The sequence below is a fragment of the Aptenodytes patagonicus genome, chromosome W (genome assembly GCF_965638725.1).
Source record: "Aptenodytes patagonicus chromosome W, bAptPat1.pri.cur, whole genome shotgun sequence".
Taxonomy (NCBI): Eukaryota; Metazoa; Chordata; class Aves; order Sphenisciformes; family Spheniscidae; genus Aptenodytes; species Aptenodytes patagonicus.
In genome coordinates, this window is record NC_134981.1 from 43,224,334 (window position 1) to 43,244,578 (window position 20,245).

Here is a 20,245-nt window from a genome sequence, read left to right on the forward strand (position 1 = left end):
TAATCATAAAAACCAATCAAAGACATGAAGGTGAATATCATCTGTACCTTTTACAAACCTAATTTTCAAAGGGATCTTGTTTCAGTTGTGAAAAAGAAATGCTATGTGCGTAATCAGTATATATTAACCAGTACTGTAGCTTTTCACTAAAGCAATGGAAACAGCTGCTGTAAATAATTTTACACCTGATTCCAAATGGCGCTGTCATAAGAAAAATGACAAATACAGCTTAGAATTTCACCTTCTGTGTGGTTCATTCATAAGCGCGTAGAAAAAACTTGCAATAACCTGGAGACTGTTTCTGTTATTTTATTTTTACCTTGTTTTCATCAAAATAAAATCATACAGCCTACCCACAAACCATTAAAATTTTAAGACCAGTCCAGATGCTGCTGTCATTTGCATCAATATAAACCCAATAGCAGTGTGAAACCCGTGGATGATTAGTATCAATACTAACATTTTCATTGCACTTCTGCAGGGCTTGGAAACTCTAAGATTTCTGTTACAGTAATTTTTTTTCATACTGAAAATGCCAAGAATCCTGAACAATTTGTTTTGAGTAAATATTCAAGGCAAGTTAACCTAGAATTTAGCTGTTGTCAAGAGATCTGTTGTCAAGGATGTAATCAGAGATGATAATGAGGAGGGATAATGATCTAATATCTGCATCTTGAAGCATTTGCTTCTTATTTCTGAACAGCGTCTGGGAAGAAGGAAAGCATTATAACAGGGTTCTGTACTTGTTCTGCACATCCCTGTGGCGATATATGCTGCATGTTCTCTTCTTTTCCTAATGAACTTATGGCCACTTTTTATTCTATCTGGCATCAAAATCCAGCTCAGAATGAAGAACAAAGGCAAATACCCCAGAAGACAGCAGATATGAGTTTAGTCAACAGCCTTTAGAAAAGCCTTCTGAGTCATTCCTGTGCTTTCCGCCTGTATTTTCACCAGATTGCAAACTCTGTATTTAAAGAGATATGCATTTGACACTACCAAAATTTACTGGAAGTCTTTCTCAGTAAAGGTCAATGACCTGAAACCTGTCAGATGTTAAAAAATAAAAAAAAAAGCATTTGGAAAAAAGTCTTCAACACTACAAAAATGCATTGATCTATTTTACTCTCTGAACATAAAATACATAATTTATAAACAACAGATTTACTAAAACACCTGCTCAAAAAGGGAAACTTCTTGCCACCATTTGTTTTCAGCCATAATCCCAATATACCTGTTTTAACAGAAGGTAGATATTGAAGCTGCATTACTTTTATGGTCAATGGATCTTACTGTCATATATATTATATATGATGCCCATCCTGAACTTCTCACTCACAGGGAAATTTACATGGGAGCTTGATACAAATAAAAGTGGCAGGATCAGGAGCTTTTTTACTTCGAATTTACTGTAAATATGCAGAAATTTCCATTATAATTTATTGCCCTACTCCCTACCTAACTTGGACCAAATGCTACAATACAAAAAAAATTGAAATTAGATATGAAGTACAGCTAATAAATATGTACTGAATATGTATGGTCTAACAATTAAATCAATGGTAACAAAAACTCTTACAATGAAAACTGCACTACATAAATCCACTTAAAGCAATGGAAAACTATGGACCATATGTTATTAGACTTATAAGAAACAATGTAGAAAACTATGCACAAGCAAAATGCTTTAGGAGACTAGCCACCATCACAATTCTACACCTGCAAGTAACTTCATTAAGAAGCAAATATCGGAACTGTAGATTTGTTATTATAAGTGGTCCAATTACACATGTCCAAAGACAGTCAAGAAGATGTGATATCCTAACATTTAATGAAAGACTCTATTGAGATTTTGAAGCTGAGAATGGCATCAGGGTGGAATTGCTTCTCTGTATTTTATTATGCAGCTCTTCATTCTACCTACAGAGGATGAAAGCCTTCCATTCCATTACCATGGAATGAGAGACCATGGAACGGTGCAAGTAAGCCTATATACTTTAAAAGTTACCAAATAAATGTTTCTGTTATGACTACCATGAGTTTGGGGATTAATTCCAGCAAACTTAATCTCATATCCAGTGAATAAGTTCTGAAACTCTCACCATGATTCCAGTGAGTAAACAGACTCCTTTCCCACAGTATGTATTAGGTACCATGTCACCATATCCAATGGATAGAAACGTTATTGAAATCAACCACATTGCTCCAAGGAAGTTGCTTGTAACATCCTGTTGATCATGGTACCTGAAAAGAAAAAGAAAACAATTTCTTTATAATGAAAAGTTCTGTTAAATTTTTGTGCTGTCAGAAAGAAATCTCACTAACTGGTGTGCGGTGGATCGACCTTGGCTAACAGCCAAACACCGACCCAGCCACTCACACCTCCCTGCTCAGCAAGACAGGGGGGACAAAATAGGTTTGTGTAATGAGAAACAAAAATAAAAACTAAAAAATCACCTCCCTCCAACCTCCCATTTCCCAGGCTCAACTTCACTCCTTCACTCCCAACTCTTCTACCTGTCCCCCCAAGCATCGCAGAGGGGATGGGGGTTACAGTCAGTATATATGTACTAGGCCTGGCTAGGATAGAGTTAATTTTCTTCAAAGCAGCTCATATGGTGCTGTGTTTTGGATTTTTTACCAAAACAGTACTGATAACACACTAATATTCTAGCTATTGCTGAACAGTGTTTGCACAGCATCAAGGCCTTCTCTGTTTCTCACTCTGTCCTCCCAGTGAATAGATTGGGGGAGGAGGAGTTGCGCAATAGGCTGGGAGGGGACACAACTGGGCAGATGACCTGAACTAACCAAAGAGATATTCCATATCATATAATGTCATGCTGAGCAATAAAAGGGAAAAGAAGGGGCTTTAGAGGGTTAGCCATCTTTTGCTCGGGAACTGGCTGGGCATCAGGCTGCCCATGGGAGGTGGTGAGTGATTGCTTTTGTATCACTTGTTTTGTTTTCTTCCCTCTTCTTCCACTTATCATTCACTTATTAATTGTTTGTTTGTTTTATCTTGACCCCCAAGTTTTCTTGTTTTTATCCTTCCTTTCCTCTTCCCCCATCCCACTGGGGGGGGGAGTGAGCAAATGACTGCGTGGTGCTTATCTGTCTACCGGGGTTAACCCACAACAACATAACAGTTCGTCTCTGCCACTTCTTCCTTCTCGCACTTTTCCCCTGATCCAGTGTGTGACCTCTCCATGGGCTGCAGGGGAATACCTGATCTGTCATGGTCTCTTCCACGGGCTGCAGGGGAATCTCTGCTCTGGTGCCTGGAGCACCTTCTCTCTCTCCTTCTCTGACCTTGGTGTTCGCACTGCTGTTTCTCACTCTCTTTTTCTCTTCTCCTCTGCCTATGCAGTGTTTTCTGCCCATGCAGCATTTTCTGCCCTTTCTTAAATATGTTTTCACACAGGCACCACCAACTTCGCTGATTGGCTCAGCTTTGGCCTGTAGTGGGTCCATTGCCAAGCCAGCTGGAACCGGCTGTGTCCAGCACAGATGCCACCCCTGCAGTCCCCCCCATTCCCAAAACCTTGCCATATACACCCAATACACTGGCAATAAAGCTATTCTTGTAATCTACAGTTATTTCTTTGTAAAACCACTTATAAGTGATTATATAAAACTCAAATACAATTATATTGACAGTAAAGAAACAGAAGATACAATAGCACAAGTAGTACAGATATTAATTCCATTTTATATTTTAGTATTGTTATTACTATTAAAATAGCAGAAACCTCTTGTTTTTTAAGAGAATCTTTTCATAGGGGGTACAAGTCCTGTTGATCCTCTGCAGTTGTATAAGACATCAGTCTACTATAGTTGCTCCAGTCTGAAGCATATATGGAAGGCAGAAATGGATGTGTGGACAAGCAGAGAGCAGAGCAGATCTCTATCTCCTTGGCCTAAATTTAAGTCTGTAATCAGTAATCTAATAATGAACTGTCATGTGAATGCTGAATTAAACAACCTAGGATCTTCACTCTCCTTCAGCATGTTTAAGATAAATAGAACTGTATGCCACTGTATTCCTTGTCATCACAAGATCTTCACCTTAAAAATAAGAAAAACCTCCCTTTTGTGTTAAAGTCAAGTACTGAATGTAATTTCCTGATGTGCTATTTGTTGTCTTAGTTTTACCATTCTAATGGAATGTGTTCATTTTTTCCTTTAAAGAAAACAAGCTTAAATGAATAATCTAGTCTTCACATTACATGTATATCAACTCAACTGGGAAGCCATAAGGACATGTTTTAGGTATGAAACCTGCTGTTACCACTCACTCTGTGAGGAAAAAAGGCCTAACATTAATGTAGATGGAATTTTGCTTCCCAGACACAGAGTAGCTCTGCAACAGAGACTACCTGGCTGCTACTGCAGCCTCAAGGTTGAAATAACCCCTGCAGCTGCTGTGAAACCTCAGGTTAGTTATCTATGCTGTTGGATCCTCAAGGGTATTATTTTAACCAGTCTCCAAATCACTGTCTCACAGTGGGTCACAGAGTGCCACTAGGTAATTAGCTCATAAATCCACAGGCAACCTGCTTTCCACCACTGAAATAATTACTTCAGTTTTCTTCCTTTCCGGACCTCACTCTGAATGATGGAGCAGAAATGCAGAGTGAGCACAAAGACGCTCTCAGGAAATTCCCTGTTCTCTGACTTGCAATATATTCCCTATAAATATCTGCAAAATACCTTCATTCTGTTCTTCAAAGTCTCACCTATGCCCTAATGGTTACAAAAACCTAAAAACTCTTGGACTGCCAAAGACTGCAGCGATCATTCCAAACTAAATTGTTCTATTTTCTATTTGCCTACACTCTTCCCTCTGTTGGTGTCAATGTTGTCTTTCTCACATACTTTATACAAGCTTTTGTAGGTTTTTCTGTTATTGCAGCATCTAGAACAATGCAGTAGCAGTCCACAGCTGGAGCTCCTAAGGATGACAGTGACACAAATAATGATAATCACAACAGCTTATACTAGGTCTGGCTGGGATGGAGTTAATTTTCTTCATAGTAGCTCATATGGTGCTGTGTTTTTGATTTGTGACCAAAACAGTGTTAACACATGGATGCTTTAGCTATTGCTGAACAGTGCTTGCACAGCTTCAAGGCCTTCTCTGTTTCCCATTCTGCCCCTGCAGTGAATAGGCTAGAGGTAGGTAAGAGGCTGGGAAGGAACACAGCTAGGACAGCTCACCCGAATTAACCAAAGGGATATTCCATACCATATAAAGTTATGCTCAGCAATAAAACTGGGGGGGGGAGTCTTTCCAAAGTAGTCATTACTTAGGGACTGGCTGGGCATCGGTCTGCTGGTGAAAGGTGGTGAGTGACTGCCTTTGCATCACTTGTTTGGGTTTTTTTTTTTCCCCCTTTCACTTATTAAACTGGTTTTATCTTGACTATGCTGTTGCTGGTCATGATGGTGACTTGTTTGCTCTCAGTGCTGGTTTATTTGGTCCCTCACCTGCTCCTTGGAGTGCTCCCTCTCTTGCTGTACATCAAACTCCAGGGCTTGTTAATGGCTGCTTTTGGCTTTTGCTGTTTGCTGTGCTGTTTATCACTTTGTTGTGTTTCGCCTCGGAGAGCTATGATAAAAGCACTGGCCTGGAGCCTAATCTGGTATTTGGGCCCTGCACTGCTGCCATTCCAGTACTCTGGGAACCATCTCATGGAGACAATCAGCCTCCAGGAGACACATGGTGGGGAAAATAAAGAATGGCACCTCCCCTTTCTTCTCCACACAAGATGTTTCCTGCCTTGTTGCAATGGCCCTTCAGCTTCTTGAACATTCCTGCATAACCAGAATGCTCATATTAGTGTGTGCCATAAATCTGATTTCAGCTTTCCCTAAAGTTAACCAACTGCTTGGAAATGCCACACAGGGTTGTGCTCTGAGGCAGTTGAGTCATGGGTGGCAAGGTGCGTGGGAGAATTTGGGCAGATGCTTAGAGCGATTTTCACCTCCGATGGTCTGGGACTTCACACCCAAACAGGCATGGAATCCTGTTGAAGTGGAAGACCACTGGAAGGAAGGATGCCTTGCCTATACCAAAGAGACACAACTTCTAGCACTGTGTTGGGGCCTTGCCTACATATACTGAGCCTGTGTCCAGCAACCTCAAAGGGACAAGAGGGTCTCTGGACCTGAGGACATACAAACGGACACTGTGGCTAAGCCAGAGACCCAACCCTCGACTATAACAGTCACTCCTGTAAAGAAAAAACAATGGAAGCAGAGGTCAACTCGGTTAGTAAGGGAGGAAGAAGCTCCTCCTGAGAAGGAGCAGGAGGAAGAATCAGAAGAGACAGCCTGTTCTGCAGCAGAGCAGCCGCAATAACAGGAGAGGGAAGAGACAGAAATCATAAACAAGTCAGAAAATACCTGATACCTATCCCGAGTGAGCTGTAAGATATGTAGAAAGATTACGGCCACCAGCCAGGCAAGCAAATTATCACCTCGTTGCTCCAGTGCTGGGATACTGGAGTCAACAGTCAGGAATTAGAGGGTAGGGAAGTACAGCAGCTGGGATCCCTCGCTAGGGACCGGGGAACTGACAAAGGGATTGGAAGAGGAACAACAATCCGCAGCCTCTGGAAGCAGCTCCTGTAGAGCATGAAGGCAAGGTATCCCCTCAAGGAAGATCTTGTAAACTACCAAGGCAAGTGGACCACTGTTGAGGAAGGTGTCCAGTATCTTAGGGACTTAACGGTGGTGGAGGTGATCTACAGCAACCTGGACAACAACCAGGCCTCCAAAGATCCAGATGATGTCTAGTGCATGTGGTCCATGTGTTGGAAGTTTGTACTGGAACATATTGACATTGTATGCCAGCACCCTGGCAATAATGGACTGGACAGACATTGAGGCACCAACAGTGGATAAACTGGCCTGTCAGCTCCAGGAATTCAAAGAGAATCTCTCTTCTTCCCCAACCCTATGGGTCTACATCTCGGCTGTGGAGAAACTGTCTCAACAGTTCCAGCAATTCAAAGAGAATATGTCTTCCTCCTTGTCCCTACAGTCCAGCGTCTCAGCTATCAAGCATAGCACATGGAGTCAGCCTTTCTCTGCTCAAGGGAAAGGGAACCATGTACGCATGCCGCGTTCTACCCTGTGGTTCTAGCTGCGCAACCACGAGGAGGACATGAGGAAGTGGGACGGTGCACCTACCTCAAACCTAGAAGCCCACTGTGAGGAAAAACAGCAGACAAAAAGTGTCCATCCAGGAAGATGACTGCTCCGTTTGCTGTAGAGCAATTCCCCAGACACAGTGGAAGGGCTGATCCTACTTCTGATCCTGATAAAGGGACTTCTGGTTTGCAGTTCCAGGAGACAGGTAATGAATGCTCCAAACAGGAATAGAGGGGCCCTGCCTCCAGCCAGGTGGAAGAAAGGGATGACCGGGTTTACTGGATTGTATGGATTCAATGGCCTGGCACATCAGATCCACAGAAGTATAAGGCTTTGGTGGACACTGGTGCACAGCGTACCCTAATGACATCAGGGTATAAGGGCACGGAACCCATCTGGATCTCTGGAGTGACAGGGGGATCCCAACAGTTGTCTGTCTAGAGGCTGAGGTGAGCTTAACAGGGGACAAGTGGCAAAAGCACCCCATTGTGACTTGCCCAGATGCCCAGTGTATTCTTGGTATAGACTACCTCAGGAGAGGGTACTTCAAGGACACAAATGGTACCGGTGGGCCTTTATTGTAGCCACTGTGAACACAGAAGATTAAACAGCTGTCTATCTTGCCCGGCTTCTCAGAGGATCCTTCTGTTGGGGGATTGTCTGCCTGTTGAAGAAGAGCAGGTGCTGACTGCTACCATGACAGTGCACTGACAGCAATATTGCACCAGCTGAGACTCCCTGGTTCCCATCCATGAGCTGATTCATTGACTGGAGAGCCAAGGAGTGATCAGCAAGACTCACACACCCTTTAATAGTCCCATATGGCCAGTGCAAAAGTCTGACAGAGAGTGGAAGGTAACAGCGGTCTATTGTGGCCTGAATGAGGTCATGCCACCATTGAGTGTTGCCATACCGAACATGCTAGAACTCCAATATCAACTGGAGTTGAAGGCTGCCAAGTGGTATGCTACAACTAATATGCCAGTGCATTTTTCTCAATTCCTTTGGCAGCAGAGTGTAGGCCACAGTTTGCTTTCATGTGGAGGGGTGTCCAATACAACTGGAATCAACTGCCCCAAGCTTTTCTAGCTGTTGTGGGCTTCTGGAGAACACATATTCTGAATTACAGTCAGTTTGTGAGCCCTCTCTATCGAATAACCTAAAAGAAGAACTGTTTTGACTGCGGCCCTGAGCAGTGACAAGCTTTTGAACAGATTAACCAGGAGATAGTTCATGCGGTAGCCCTTGGGCCAATCCAGACAGGACCAGATGTGAGAAATGTGCTCTACACCACAGCCAGGGAGCATGGCTTCACCTGGAGCCTCTGGTAGAAAGCACCCAGAGAGACTTGAGGTTGACCTCTATGGTTTTGGAGCTGGGGGTATAGAGGATTTGAGGCCTGCTACATGCCGACTAAAAAAAGAGATATTAGCAGCATATGAAGGGGTTCAAATTGCTTCAGAAGTAGTCAGTACAGAAACACAGCTCCTCTTGGCACCACGATTGCCTGTGCTGAACTGGATGTTTAAAGGAAGGAGGAGGCCTACACGACGAGTAGCAGAAACCATCAAATGAAAAGGCAAATCGAGTCAGTTTGCAGAAGTGAAAGCCATTGAACTAGCCTTAGAGATTGCGGAATGAGAAAAGTGGCCAGTGCTCTATCTCTGTACTGACTCATGGATGGTGGCAAATGCCCTGTGGGGGTGGTTGCAGCAATGGAAGCAGAGCAACTGGCAGCGCAGAGGCAAACCCATCTGGGCTGCCGCATTGTGGCAAGACATCACTGCATGGGTAGAAAACACTGCTGTAAGGTAAAGATACATCATGTAGATGCTAACATGCCCAATAGCTATGCCACTGAAGAACATCAAAACAATGAGCAGGTAGTCCAGGCTGCAAGAATTGAAGCGGCTCAGGTAGACCTGGACTGGGAGCATAAGGGTGAGCTATTTGTAGCTCGATGGGCCCACAAAACATCGGGATATCTAGGGAGAAATGCAATATACAGATGGGCTCGTGACTGAGGGGTGGACCTGACCATGGAGGCCATCACGCAGGTCACCCATGAATGAGGAACATGTGCTGCAATCAAGCGAGCCACATGAGTAAAGTCGCCCTGGAATAGAGGATGGTGGCCGGGATATCAATATGGGGAGGCCTGGCAGATCGATTATATTGGACCACTGGCACAAACACGCCAAGGCAAGTGCCACATGCTCACCATGGTGGAAGCGACTACCGGGTGGCTAGAAATACCCTGTGAACCATGCCACCAATTGAAACACCGGCCTGGGCCTGGAAAGGCAAGTTCTGTGACAACACAGTACCCCAGAAAGAATTGAATCAGACAACAGAACTCATTTCTGAAAGAACCTCACAGACTCCTGGGCCAAGAAACACGTCACTGACTGGGTGTATCACATCCCCTATCACCCACAAGCCTCTGGAAAGATCGAACAATATAATGAACTGATGAGCTGAGAGCATTGGGCACTGGGGGCATGGAAGCACTGGGGTGTAAATTTAGCAGAAGCCACTTGGCTGGTTGTCGTGGTTTAACCTCAGTCGGCAACTGAGCACCACGCAGCCGCTTGCTCACTCCCCGCCACCCCGGTGGGATGGGGGAGAGAATTGGAAGAACACAAGTGAGAAAAACTCGTGGGTTGAGATAAAAACAGCTCAACAATTGAAATAAAATGATAATAATAATAATAATATGATAATAATAATAATACACAAAGCAAGAGATGCACAGTACAATTGCTCACCACCCGCCGACCGATGCCCAGCCAGTCCCCGAGCAGCGGCCCCCCCCGGCCAGCTTTCCCCAGTTTATGTACTGAGCATGACGTCCCATGGTATGGAATGTCCCTTTGGCCAGTTTGGCTGTGCCCCCTCCCAGCTTCTTGTGCACCTCCAGCCTTCTCAGTCAGTAGAGCATGGGAAGCTGAAAAGTCCTTGGCTGGTGTAAGCATTACCTAGCAACAACTAAAACATCGGTGCGTTATCAACTTTGTTCTCCTCCTAAATCCAAAACACAGCATTGTATCAGCTACTAGGAAGGAAATTAACTCTATCCCTGCCGAAACCAGGACACTGGTTAACATCAAAGGATCTGCTAACCGCCCTGGTCCTGCCCAAACAAAGCCCCTACATGCTGTGGGAGGAGATAAGGTCCCCATAGTGCATGTAGGGAAGTGGTTAGGAAAGACAGTGTGGGCTGCTCCTCCCTTGGGAAAAGGCAAGCCCATTCGTGGGATTGCTTTCGCTCAAGGACCCGGGTGTACTTGGTGGGTAATGCAGAAGGATGGGGAGACCCGGTGTGTACCTCAAGGAGATTTAACCTCGGGGGAAAATAATCCTTTATTTGAGTCGTATGTTATAGGAAGTACTACATCAGGAACCACCTGAACTGACAAAGAATGAGCCTCACAAGGAACCAGGTGAGTGCGGCGGTGACCCAACCCAAGCCGTTCTTGGTGCCCAACAATCCAACACTCTGCTTCTCCCGTCCTTGACAGATGGGGCCCAAGTCATTGACTGTTCTTACGGACATTTGGTAGGGGGCCCATGCAATGGGGGAATAATATCTGTGTATATGTCAAGGGACAGCGGATGGTGGTTAATGAGGATGTATAAACCTGACTGTTGGATGTAAAGATGGTTTAAGTATGTAGTATAAGCTGTAAGTGTTGGTAAGAGGGAATTTCAGGAATGAGAAATAGATAGAATGGGAAGGGAAAAGAAAGGTATGGGATAGAAGGATCAAATATTGTAATGCAGTGTGGGTTAGGTAAGTAAGTGGAAAGGTTTGAGTAGGGTATAGGAATGAAACAATATCTGAATGGGGCAGTCAGAGGATACTTAGATGTATCAGACAATGTGGGACCTGAGCATGCTGCAAATGGTATGGAATAAAGGGTGGAGATTGTACTGGGTCTGGCTGGGATGGAGTTAACTTTCTTTCTAGCAGCCTGTATGGTGCTGTGTTTTAGATTTGTGACCAAAACAGTGTTGATAACACACTAGTGTTTTTGCTATTTCTTGAACAGTGCTTGCACAGAATCAAGGTCTTCTCTGTTTCTCACTCTGCACCCGCAGCAAGTAGGCTAGGGGTGGGAAAGAGGTTTGGAGGGGAGACAGCAAGGACAGCTTACCCTAAGTGACCAAAGGGATATTTCGTGCCATATAACATCATGCTCAGCAATAAAACCTGGAGGGTAGTCTTTCTAAAGTAGCCGTTGCTTGGAGACTGGCTGTGCATTGTTCTACTGGTGAGAGATGGTGAGGCACTGCCTTTGCACCACTTGATTTTTTTCTTTTTTCTTTGCTTCACTTATAAAAATGTCTTTATCCCAACCCACAAGTTTTTCTCACTTTTCCCCTTCTCATTCTCGCCCCCATCCTGCGGTGGGGGATAGTGAGCGAGCAGCTTTTGGGTGCTTAGTTGCTGGCTGGAGTCAACCCACCACACAGCTACAGGAGTAGCAACAAAAACACCAGCAAATCTGATTTAACTCATCAACACAGAGCTCTGCACAACACAGAGAGATCTGGCATTGCTTTTTTCCCCCAATCTACATTAAATGTTATGGATTTCAGTCTTCACTTAATGAACCTTGCAAATTACAGGCATGAAATATATGGATACACAGAGAGAAATATATTCATGCCATTCAGGAGGGCAGAAGAAAGCCTATGTATCATACAAGTCCCTTCAGAATATCACGTAAGTGACATGACCTGATTGGATGAGCTCACAAAAATGACCTAAAGCCACAATAAATTTTCTAGAGCTTGTAACTGACTTAAATACAAATAAACGCTTACACAAATATGTAAAAGACATTTCTTCAATACCCATGTTTGGGTTTTGAACATGACCATTTCTGTACTTCAGACAGAAAACTCTTTTCTTATGAAGATGAAAATAGGAAGCAATGCTTTTGGGTTTTTTCTACATTTTGTGCAAATTGTTACATCTTGACAAAATTTCAGCTCTACATGGTTGATAATTATAGAAATGTACAGAAAAAAGAATAAATAATTACAAAAAAGAATACATAAAAACAATGTAGGTCTAGATTCAATAAATTTTAGTAGTTAGTTGGAAACACCAGGACTGAGGGCTTGCCTTACATGACTGTACTGGGTCTGACTGGGATGGAGTTAACTTCCTTCATAGCAGCCAGTACAGTGCTGTGCTTTGGATTTGTGGCTAAAACAGTGTTGATAATACAGCAATGTTTGGGCTATTGCTGAACAGTGCTTGCACAGCATCAATGCTTTCTCTCCCCATCTCCATCCTCAAAGCAAGCAGGCTGGGGGTGGGCAAGATGTTGGGAGGGTACATAGCCAAGACAACTGACCCAAACTGACCAAAGTGATATTCCATACAATATGTGGTGGGTTAAATGTGGCTCACTGCCAGGCGCCCACCAAGTCGCTCTCTCACTCCCCCGCCTCAGCAGGACAGGGGGTGAAAATAAGATGAAAAAAAGCTCGTGGGTCAAGATAAGGACAGAGAGATCGCTCACCAATTACCGTCACAGGCAAAAAAGATTCGACTTGGGGAAGATTAATTTAATTTATTGCCAATTAAAAAAAGAGTAGAATAGTGAGAAAGACAGACAAAACTAAAAACATCTTCCCTCCCTGCTCCCGCTTCTTCCCAGGCTCAACTTCACTCCTTCATTCCTGACTCTTCTACCTCCTCCCAACCGAGTGGAGCAGGGGGATGGGGAAACAGTTTTTTTTTTTTTTCTTTGATCCAAGCTATTGAAAAGACCTTTTTCATTAAAACTATGTATGATTTGGAAAACAGAATTCATACACATTGCATTTGATATGACTGATCCAATGAAAAAGAAAGAAACAAGTTAAATATGAATAAAAGGAAGCACCATTATTAACATATAGTATTTCCTGACACTATCACAGGAGACCTAGATTTTAGGAGGATTCAAAACTGAATTGAGTTATATGCATAACAAGAACAACCAAGGTTGCAGTAGCAAGATAAAAATGTATAAAAGATATTAATCTTAAGGTTTCATAGCACAAGGCAAATACTAAATTTCAGGGATTAGGATGAATTTTTGCCTATAGGCAGCTATGACATATCTGTTAATCTGTTTGTGACTCACATCTGATTTAAAGCAGAAATAATGATAAAAATGAATGATATAAACCTCTACCTTTAAAAGCAGAAGGAGTTAGTTGCAAAGTTATACCTCATGGCAGGGCAGCAACATGCCAAGCATTGTCTTTAAAATCTTTAAAATCCAGCACTGCAGACAAAGCCTGAAAGGCATGAATCCTTCAAAGTGGTAAAAGAGGAAGCTGGAATAAGCAAGCAGGAACAACCAGTGTAGGCCCATGACTGGATACGACTCTATGTCTAGACTTGGGAGCCAGAATGCACTTCTGAGTTTCTGAATCTGAGCCTGAGCCCTGGTCACATCCCACCCCCACAACAGAGCAAGAGCCAGGCCTATGCCACCGACACACGCATATGCACACGCGCGCACACACACCCACCCCCACCCCCACCCCCCGTGCTAATGGAAACCCTTGCAGCCAGCCAGGTAGAAGCCTCAAGGTCCTCACTGCACACAGATTCTGGCACAGCCAGCACAACATAAATGGCTTTTGGGACCAGAGAACTTGATTCAAGAGGAGAAATATCCGTTTTCATAACTTGGCAGGCACAAAAGGGAAAAATGAATGCTATAACCTGTCCTTAAAGGGAATGTGTATACAAAAAATGGTAGAGGAAGGTGTTTTTCCTATTGAGATGGACAAATGAGTAAGAAGGAAGAAGCCAGTTTTTCAAGTCCAAAAGGTTTTCTGTTCCGTGTATTAAGACCTGAGAGCTTCAGAACAATTATGTTCTTCATGGAGCTTATTTACCCTATATTGCTTTTTCCTTAAAGTAATTTCTGGGAATTTTATATGAACTGTCTCAAAGAGGAAAAAAATAACAAAAACAGAACCCTCAAACCCAGAAAAAAAATCTCAAAATATTCTTCGCAGCTGTTGTTCAAATCACCAAATCACCAAATTCTCTTACCCTGTAAATCAGCAGAAAAGAAAAAGGATCAGGTTAATTGTTGCTAAACACGACTCATTTAAATCAAAAACACACAAGAGAAATAGAAAACAAAGTAAAGCCAGTAAGAATACCTCTTTCTCTCTCTCAGAGACTATAGCTGGGACTAACAATAATAGCGTCATTAAGGTTACATGACTGAATTTTCCCATTTCAGAAAACATATTAATTATCCTTTGTTCAAAACTTTGACAAATGTTAATTATTTGGGCTATTTTTTTTTTCTATTCAGACAATGTTTTTTTCCCGGTAGATCTAGCTTCCATAAGGAAGCTATGGACCAGGCTCAGGGATGCAGCTTTTACCAGCTCTGTTGAAATTCATTTATATTTGGTGTTATTCTTTGTGTCCAATAAAAACAGAAACAGTTGTCATATGTTCCATAGAGTTGCCCTAGATTTTAAAAACCCAACTGCCTAGCCTTTCCCAACTCCTATAAAGATGTCCAGACTGTACAGAGTAACTAAACATGCTTGTGCTGGGTTGACCTTGGCTGGCCACCAGGTGCCTACCAAGCCACTCTATCACTCCCCTGCCTCAGCAGGACACAGGGGAGAAAATACGATGAAAAGCTCGGGGGTCGAGATAAGGACAGGGAGATCACTTACCAGTTATCATCACAGACAAAACAGACTCGACTTGGGGAAGACTAATTTAATTTATTGCCAATTAAAAATACAGTAGAACAGTGAGAAACAAAGACAAAACTAAAAACACCCCCCCACACACCCCTCCCTTCTTCCCAGGCTCAACTTTACTCCTAACTCCTCTACCTTCTTAACCCACCGAGCAGCACAGGGGGGATGGGGAATAGGGGTTGCGGTCAGTCCATAACACTTCATCTCTGTCACTGCTTCCTCCTCACGCTCTTCCCCTGCTCCAGCGTGGGGTCCCTCCCACGGGATACAGTCCTTCAGGAACAGACTGCTCCAGCGTGGGTCCCCCACGGGGCCACAGTCCTGACAGAAAACCTGCTCCTGCATGGGCTCCTTTCCACGGGCTGCCGTTCCTGCCAGGAGCCCGCTCCGGCGTAGGCTCTCCACAAGGTAACAGCTTCCTTCAGGGCACATCCACCTGCCCCGGCGTGGGGTCCTCCACGGGCTGCAGGGTGGATATCTGCTCCACCATGGACCTCCATGGGCTGCAGGGGGACAACCTGTGTCACCATGGTCTTCTCCACGGGCTGCAGGGGAATCTCTGCTCCGGCGCCTGGAGCACCTCCTCCCCTCTTTCTTCACCAACCTTGGTGCCTGCAGGGCTGTTTCTCTCACATTTTTTCTCACTCCTCTCTCCCAGCTGCTGTTGTGCAGCTTTTTTTACCCTTTCTTAAATATGTCATCACAGAGGCGCTACCAACGCCACTGATTGGCTCAGCTTTGGCCAGCGGCGGCTCTGTCTTGGAGCTGGCTGGAACTGGCTCTGTCCGACATGGGGGCAGCCCCTGATCTCTTCTCACAGAAGCCACCCCTGCAGCTCCCCACCCCCCGCTACTAAAGCCTTGCCATGTAAACCCAATACAGTGCTCTATACCACTCTGGTCTGGCAAACTCAGACTCCAGTGATTGTTTTCAGTTGTTTGAGCAAAAGCATCAATAGGCACCAAAACAGTAAGGACTGGAGCAATCTTAATTCCTCCTCTTTGGGCACGTGTATTATGATGCACTAACTCCATGATCATATGCTAGCTACTTTTTACCCTTCCAAAAACCACGCTATTAAGTTTTTCAGTGCAAAGTACAGCTCTGCACCAGGGATGGACAACAGTAGCACAAAATACTTTACTTTCATACAGTTTCCTGCCTCATTTTTTGGAAATGAAAAATCAGATTTTAATTTTTCATAGCGCTCTGACAGACTTGCTGCATGAAGTTAGCCACATGTGCTACAGCTCTTTGTTGTTGTTGTCTTCACATTCTAAGCTTTCAGATCCATACTTCAGAGTTTGAGTTGCCGAAGACCTGGATCCTCAAAGCTGCAACTAAAAACCAATGAACTTAAAGTTCTCTGTCATGGCAAGTATGTTTCAAAATAAGAAGCTATGTTTCTTAAATTAGACATGCAAAAGTTGCATAGCAAAAAAATTCTTCACTTGGCCAAAAATACTGGCATTGCCCAAAGCACCAAAATAGCCTTTCAAATGCCTCAGTATCCATAAACCAATCAACATGGATGGAAAAATTCATAGAGAACAACTAACTGATCAGGCTTCCTACAACACACAGGAAAATGAGCTGTTGATACCTTTTTTTTTCTTCTAGCAGCTCAACAATCAGATCATTCACCATGGATAGCAAACTTGTTTTAAGTCTCTTCTCAAGCACAAAGCTGATTCAGCTCAACATCTCCATCTTACTGTCCTAGCTATTAGGATACAGGTTGTGAAATCACCTCAGACTTTCTTTTTGAAGCTATTTCAACTTTAAATTCAATTAAAAATGGAGAGAGCATGACTCTCCAATACAGTGGACAGAGATATTGCCTAAAAGGATCAGGGCCAGAGTTGGGGAAGGGGACATGTCAATTCTAATCCTTGACAAACCACTCCGAGTAAACAATAGTTCTGCTTTCAAAGCAAAGTTCAGCAAGTAATCGAGAAAGTACAGAGACCACACACACATTGACTAATAGAAATAAAATCCAAAATACCCAAGAGCTGCTCTTTCTGTAGTTCTGTATATCATCTTTATCAAATGAGGTTCAGTAAGAGAAGCTACTGTAAATAGACATTCAGTTAAAAGAATATTCTAATGCATGAATATAAGTGAACCAAACTGAAGTGACATAAGCAACCTTAAAGCAAAATTTTATTTGAGTGTTCTAATTTGTAATTGTATTTTTAAACATATAAATATATGCATATATATTTCCTTTCTGCAGCCATAATTTTGTAACACAGTATAATGTTTGAAATTTGTTGATACAGTAAGAATGAATCTTATTTTTCACAAGATGATTGCTTTAATTTTTCAAAGTTAAAGCTGCATTATTATTGGAATATCAATCATTCAAAATCAAAGGAAGTTCCTTAATGAGCTCTACTGTGATTCATTTGTTATAACACCTCGAATACTGTGTTCAGTTTTGGGCCCCTCACTACAAGAAGGACATTGAGGTGCTGGAGCGCGTCCAGAGAAGGGCAACGAGTCTGGTGAAGGGTCTGGAGAATAAGTCTTATGAGGAGCGGCTGAGGGAACTGGGACTATTTAGTCTGGAGAAGAGGAGGCTGAGGGGAGACCTCATCGCTCTCTACAACTACCTGAAAGGAGGTTGTAGCGAGGTGGGTGTTGGTCTCTTCTCCCAAGTAACTAGCGATAGGACGAGAGGAAACGGCCCCAAGTTGCGCCAGGGGAGGTTTAGATTGGACGTGAGGAAAAATTTCTTTACTGAAAGAGTGGTTAAACATTGGAACAGGCTGCCCAGGGAAGTGGTGGAGTCCCCATCCCTGGAGGTATTTAAAAGACGAGTAGATGAGGCGCTTAGGGACATGGTTTAGTGGGCATGGTGGTGTTGGGTCGACGGTTGGACTCGATGATCTTAGAGGTCTTTTTCAACCTTAATGATTCTATGATTCTATGATTCTATATTCACTAGCAACTACTTCACTCCTAAAATTTTCCTTTATCTTGCATTTTACATTTTCTCTGGAGATACTGTGCTCCTACTTTATACGCAGCCCCCCCCCCCCCCCCAGAAGGAGGAAGGGTTTGTGTTCTGTTTTTTGGTTGTTTGTTTGTTTGTTTGTTTGTTTTTAAAGTTGAGATCATCAACTGGAATCAATTGACATCTAAAGAATCTGAAGTAATTTGCTGAAGAAAAAGTTCAGAAATAGAAGCTTTAGAAATTAGAAACAGAACTAATCATTATGCACTTAAAACTAAGCCGACTACCATTTTTTCTGACATAACATAGCAGAACTAGATAAAGGTTTTTTTTAGTGAAGTACAAGCTCACATTAATAAAATTTGTTCTTTATGCCCAAACTTCTCAAAAATATAAACTTTTTTTTTTAAGAGACGCTATAAGTAGCTGCCGTCTCCAGCACCTCCAGGCCCAGGGATTTGTCCTGTCTGGCTGCTGGAGCCCAGACCAGAGGGTCTCTGCCCCAGGCCAATGGATGCACTTTGCAGGTTCAACCAGTAGTAAAGCTGAGCATGTAGCCCAGAGACACACACGTACACACGAAGGATACACATAGGACATTGACACGGCCAGCTACACAGACTGCCACAGACAAGGCACTGCCTTCAACAGCACCGACATGTAGGGCTCACATAAAACATAAGCATAGACAGCCAAGTCCCCTTCCTCTTCTTTGGATGGTAGAGATGGAAGGTCACTAGTGAAGGCACACACACGACACTCTCCAGATTCACAGCCACTGGCGCTGAGCCCCTCACTTGCCTCACTCGTGCCGGTCCCTCCCAGTAGCTGGCACTTGGGACACACACTGGTCCCATGCTGGGTGCTGGAGACCCTTACTCCCTCCAGCCACTAGCACTGAGACCCCCCACTCGCTCCAGTTGCTGACACCACAGGCCAGGGTGCCTACATCCTTGGCTTGACTCCAGTTGCTGCCACCAAATCCACTCACACTGGTCCCCCCAGTAACTGGCACTCCGGACACAAAGTCTGTAGGATGCATCTGGGTGCTCCTAATGTTGTAAATAGTTGTAAGATAAACTGCTGGATTAATCAAGCATGCGTCAAACATACAAGGCCCAAGCTAACGAGCACATCACATACAAGGCCCAAGCTAACGAGCACATCGTGAGATAGATAAATACTAGCAGAAACCAGACAAGGACAACCAGAACTGTGGCAAACGGCAGTGATGAGCCAATTTGTGACCATATAAGGAGAAGGGCCCAAAGGTTCAAGAAAAGTTCACCTCCTGCAAAGACCACAAGAGACCACCAGAGACCACCAGAGACCACCTAAGACACCTGAAGATGCTCCTAAGGACTCAAAACGCATGCGTGAAAGACTATGCAGATATTATAATTAGTTCTTAGAAATATAATGAATATGTATGAGTATTCCAAGAAATTATTACGAATATGTATATCGAAGAGCCATATAAGGGACGGTTGATGCAACATACGGTGTGCATGCTAGGAGGAGAGATCCCCCATGCACCCGGCCGAATAAAGTAATGCCTGCTCTTTAATACACCCAGTGTTAAGGAGTTTCATTCCCGATGTTCGGTGACACTAAGAGCTATAGCCCCTCCAAGTACTAAAGCCGAGACCCTCGCTCGCTCCAGGTGCTGGCACCACAGGCCTGGGGGCGCCTACACCCCTGGTCTGACTCCAGTTGCTGGCCCCAAATCCACTCATGCCGGTCTCACCATTAGCTGGCACCTCATCCTTACAGCACTCACACACACGGGATAGAGAGTGAGATTACACAGATAGTTAAGAAAGGATTTAATAAGAAGATAGGACAGACTGCAGTGATCAAGCACACGGCTCAGTCAGACAAGCATACTGACCCACCACAGTTTACATGTGACCAGCCCCTTTTATACCCCTTTCTGTCTATTCCTCTGCTGTTCCTCCTTGTTTCCCTTTCCCTGAGGGAAAACTCCTTCATCAGTTTGCATAGTTCCACCGACACCCGCCGTGCCCGCGCCCCCTCCCCCCCCAATATCCGGGACCGGAGGTTTGCATCCTTATCAGTTGCAAAGTCCAGGTTGGCCCTCTTTGAAGTGATGCCTACAGTTTCTTGATAGCCCGTCAATTAGTGTGACTGAAAAGGTTGGTTTCTCGTCTTTGTCCCCATTATGTTTGTCTGTCAGGTCTGTGCCTCCCCCTTTTCCTTACCATCCCATTTGACAAAGACCTCAATCAGATAATCTTACTGAAATAAACATTCTCACGCTCCACATGCCCTTATCAATTAGTGCAACTGACCAGGTTTGGTTCTTGTTATTGTCTCTGTTAAAGTTTGTCAGTCAGCTTTGTGCCTCTATATGTA

General features: G+C 43.8%; 1 protein-coding gene across 1 annotated transcript in view; it reads right to left on the reverse strand.

The window, feature by feature from the left end:
• The window catches only part of LOC143172075 (small conductance calcium-activated potassium channel protein 2-like), a 147,984-nt gene that overhangs the window by 72,721 nt on the left and 55,018 nt on the right, over positions 1-20,245 (reverse strand). Inside the window, 1 exon segment of the mRNA XM_076361317.1 lies at positions 2,103-2,244. Within this exon segment, the coding sequence (XP_076217432.1) occupies positions 2,103-2,244 (142 nt within the window).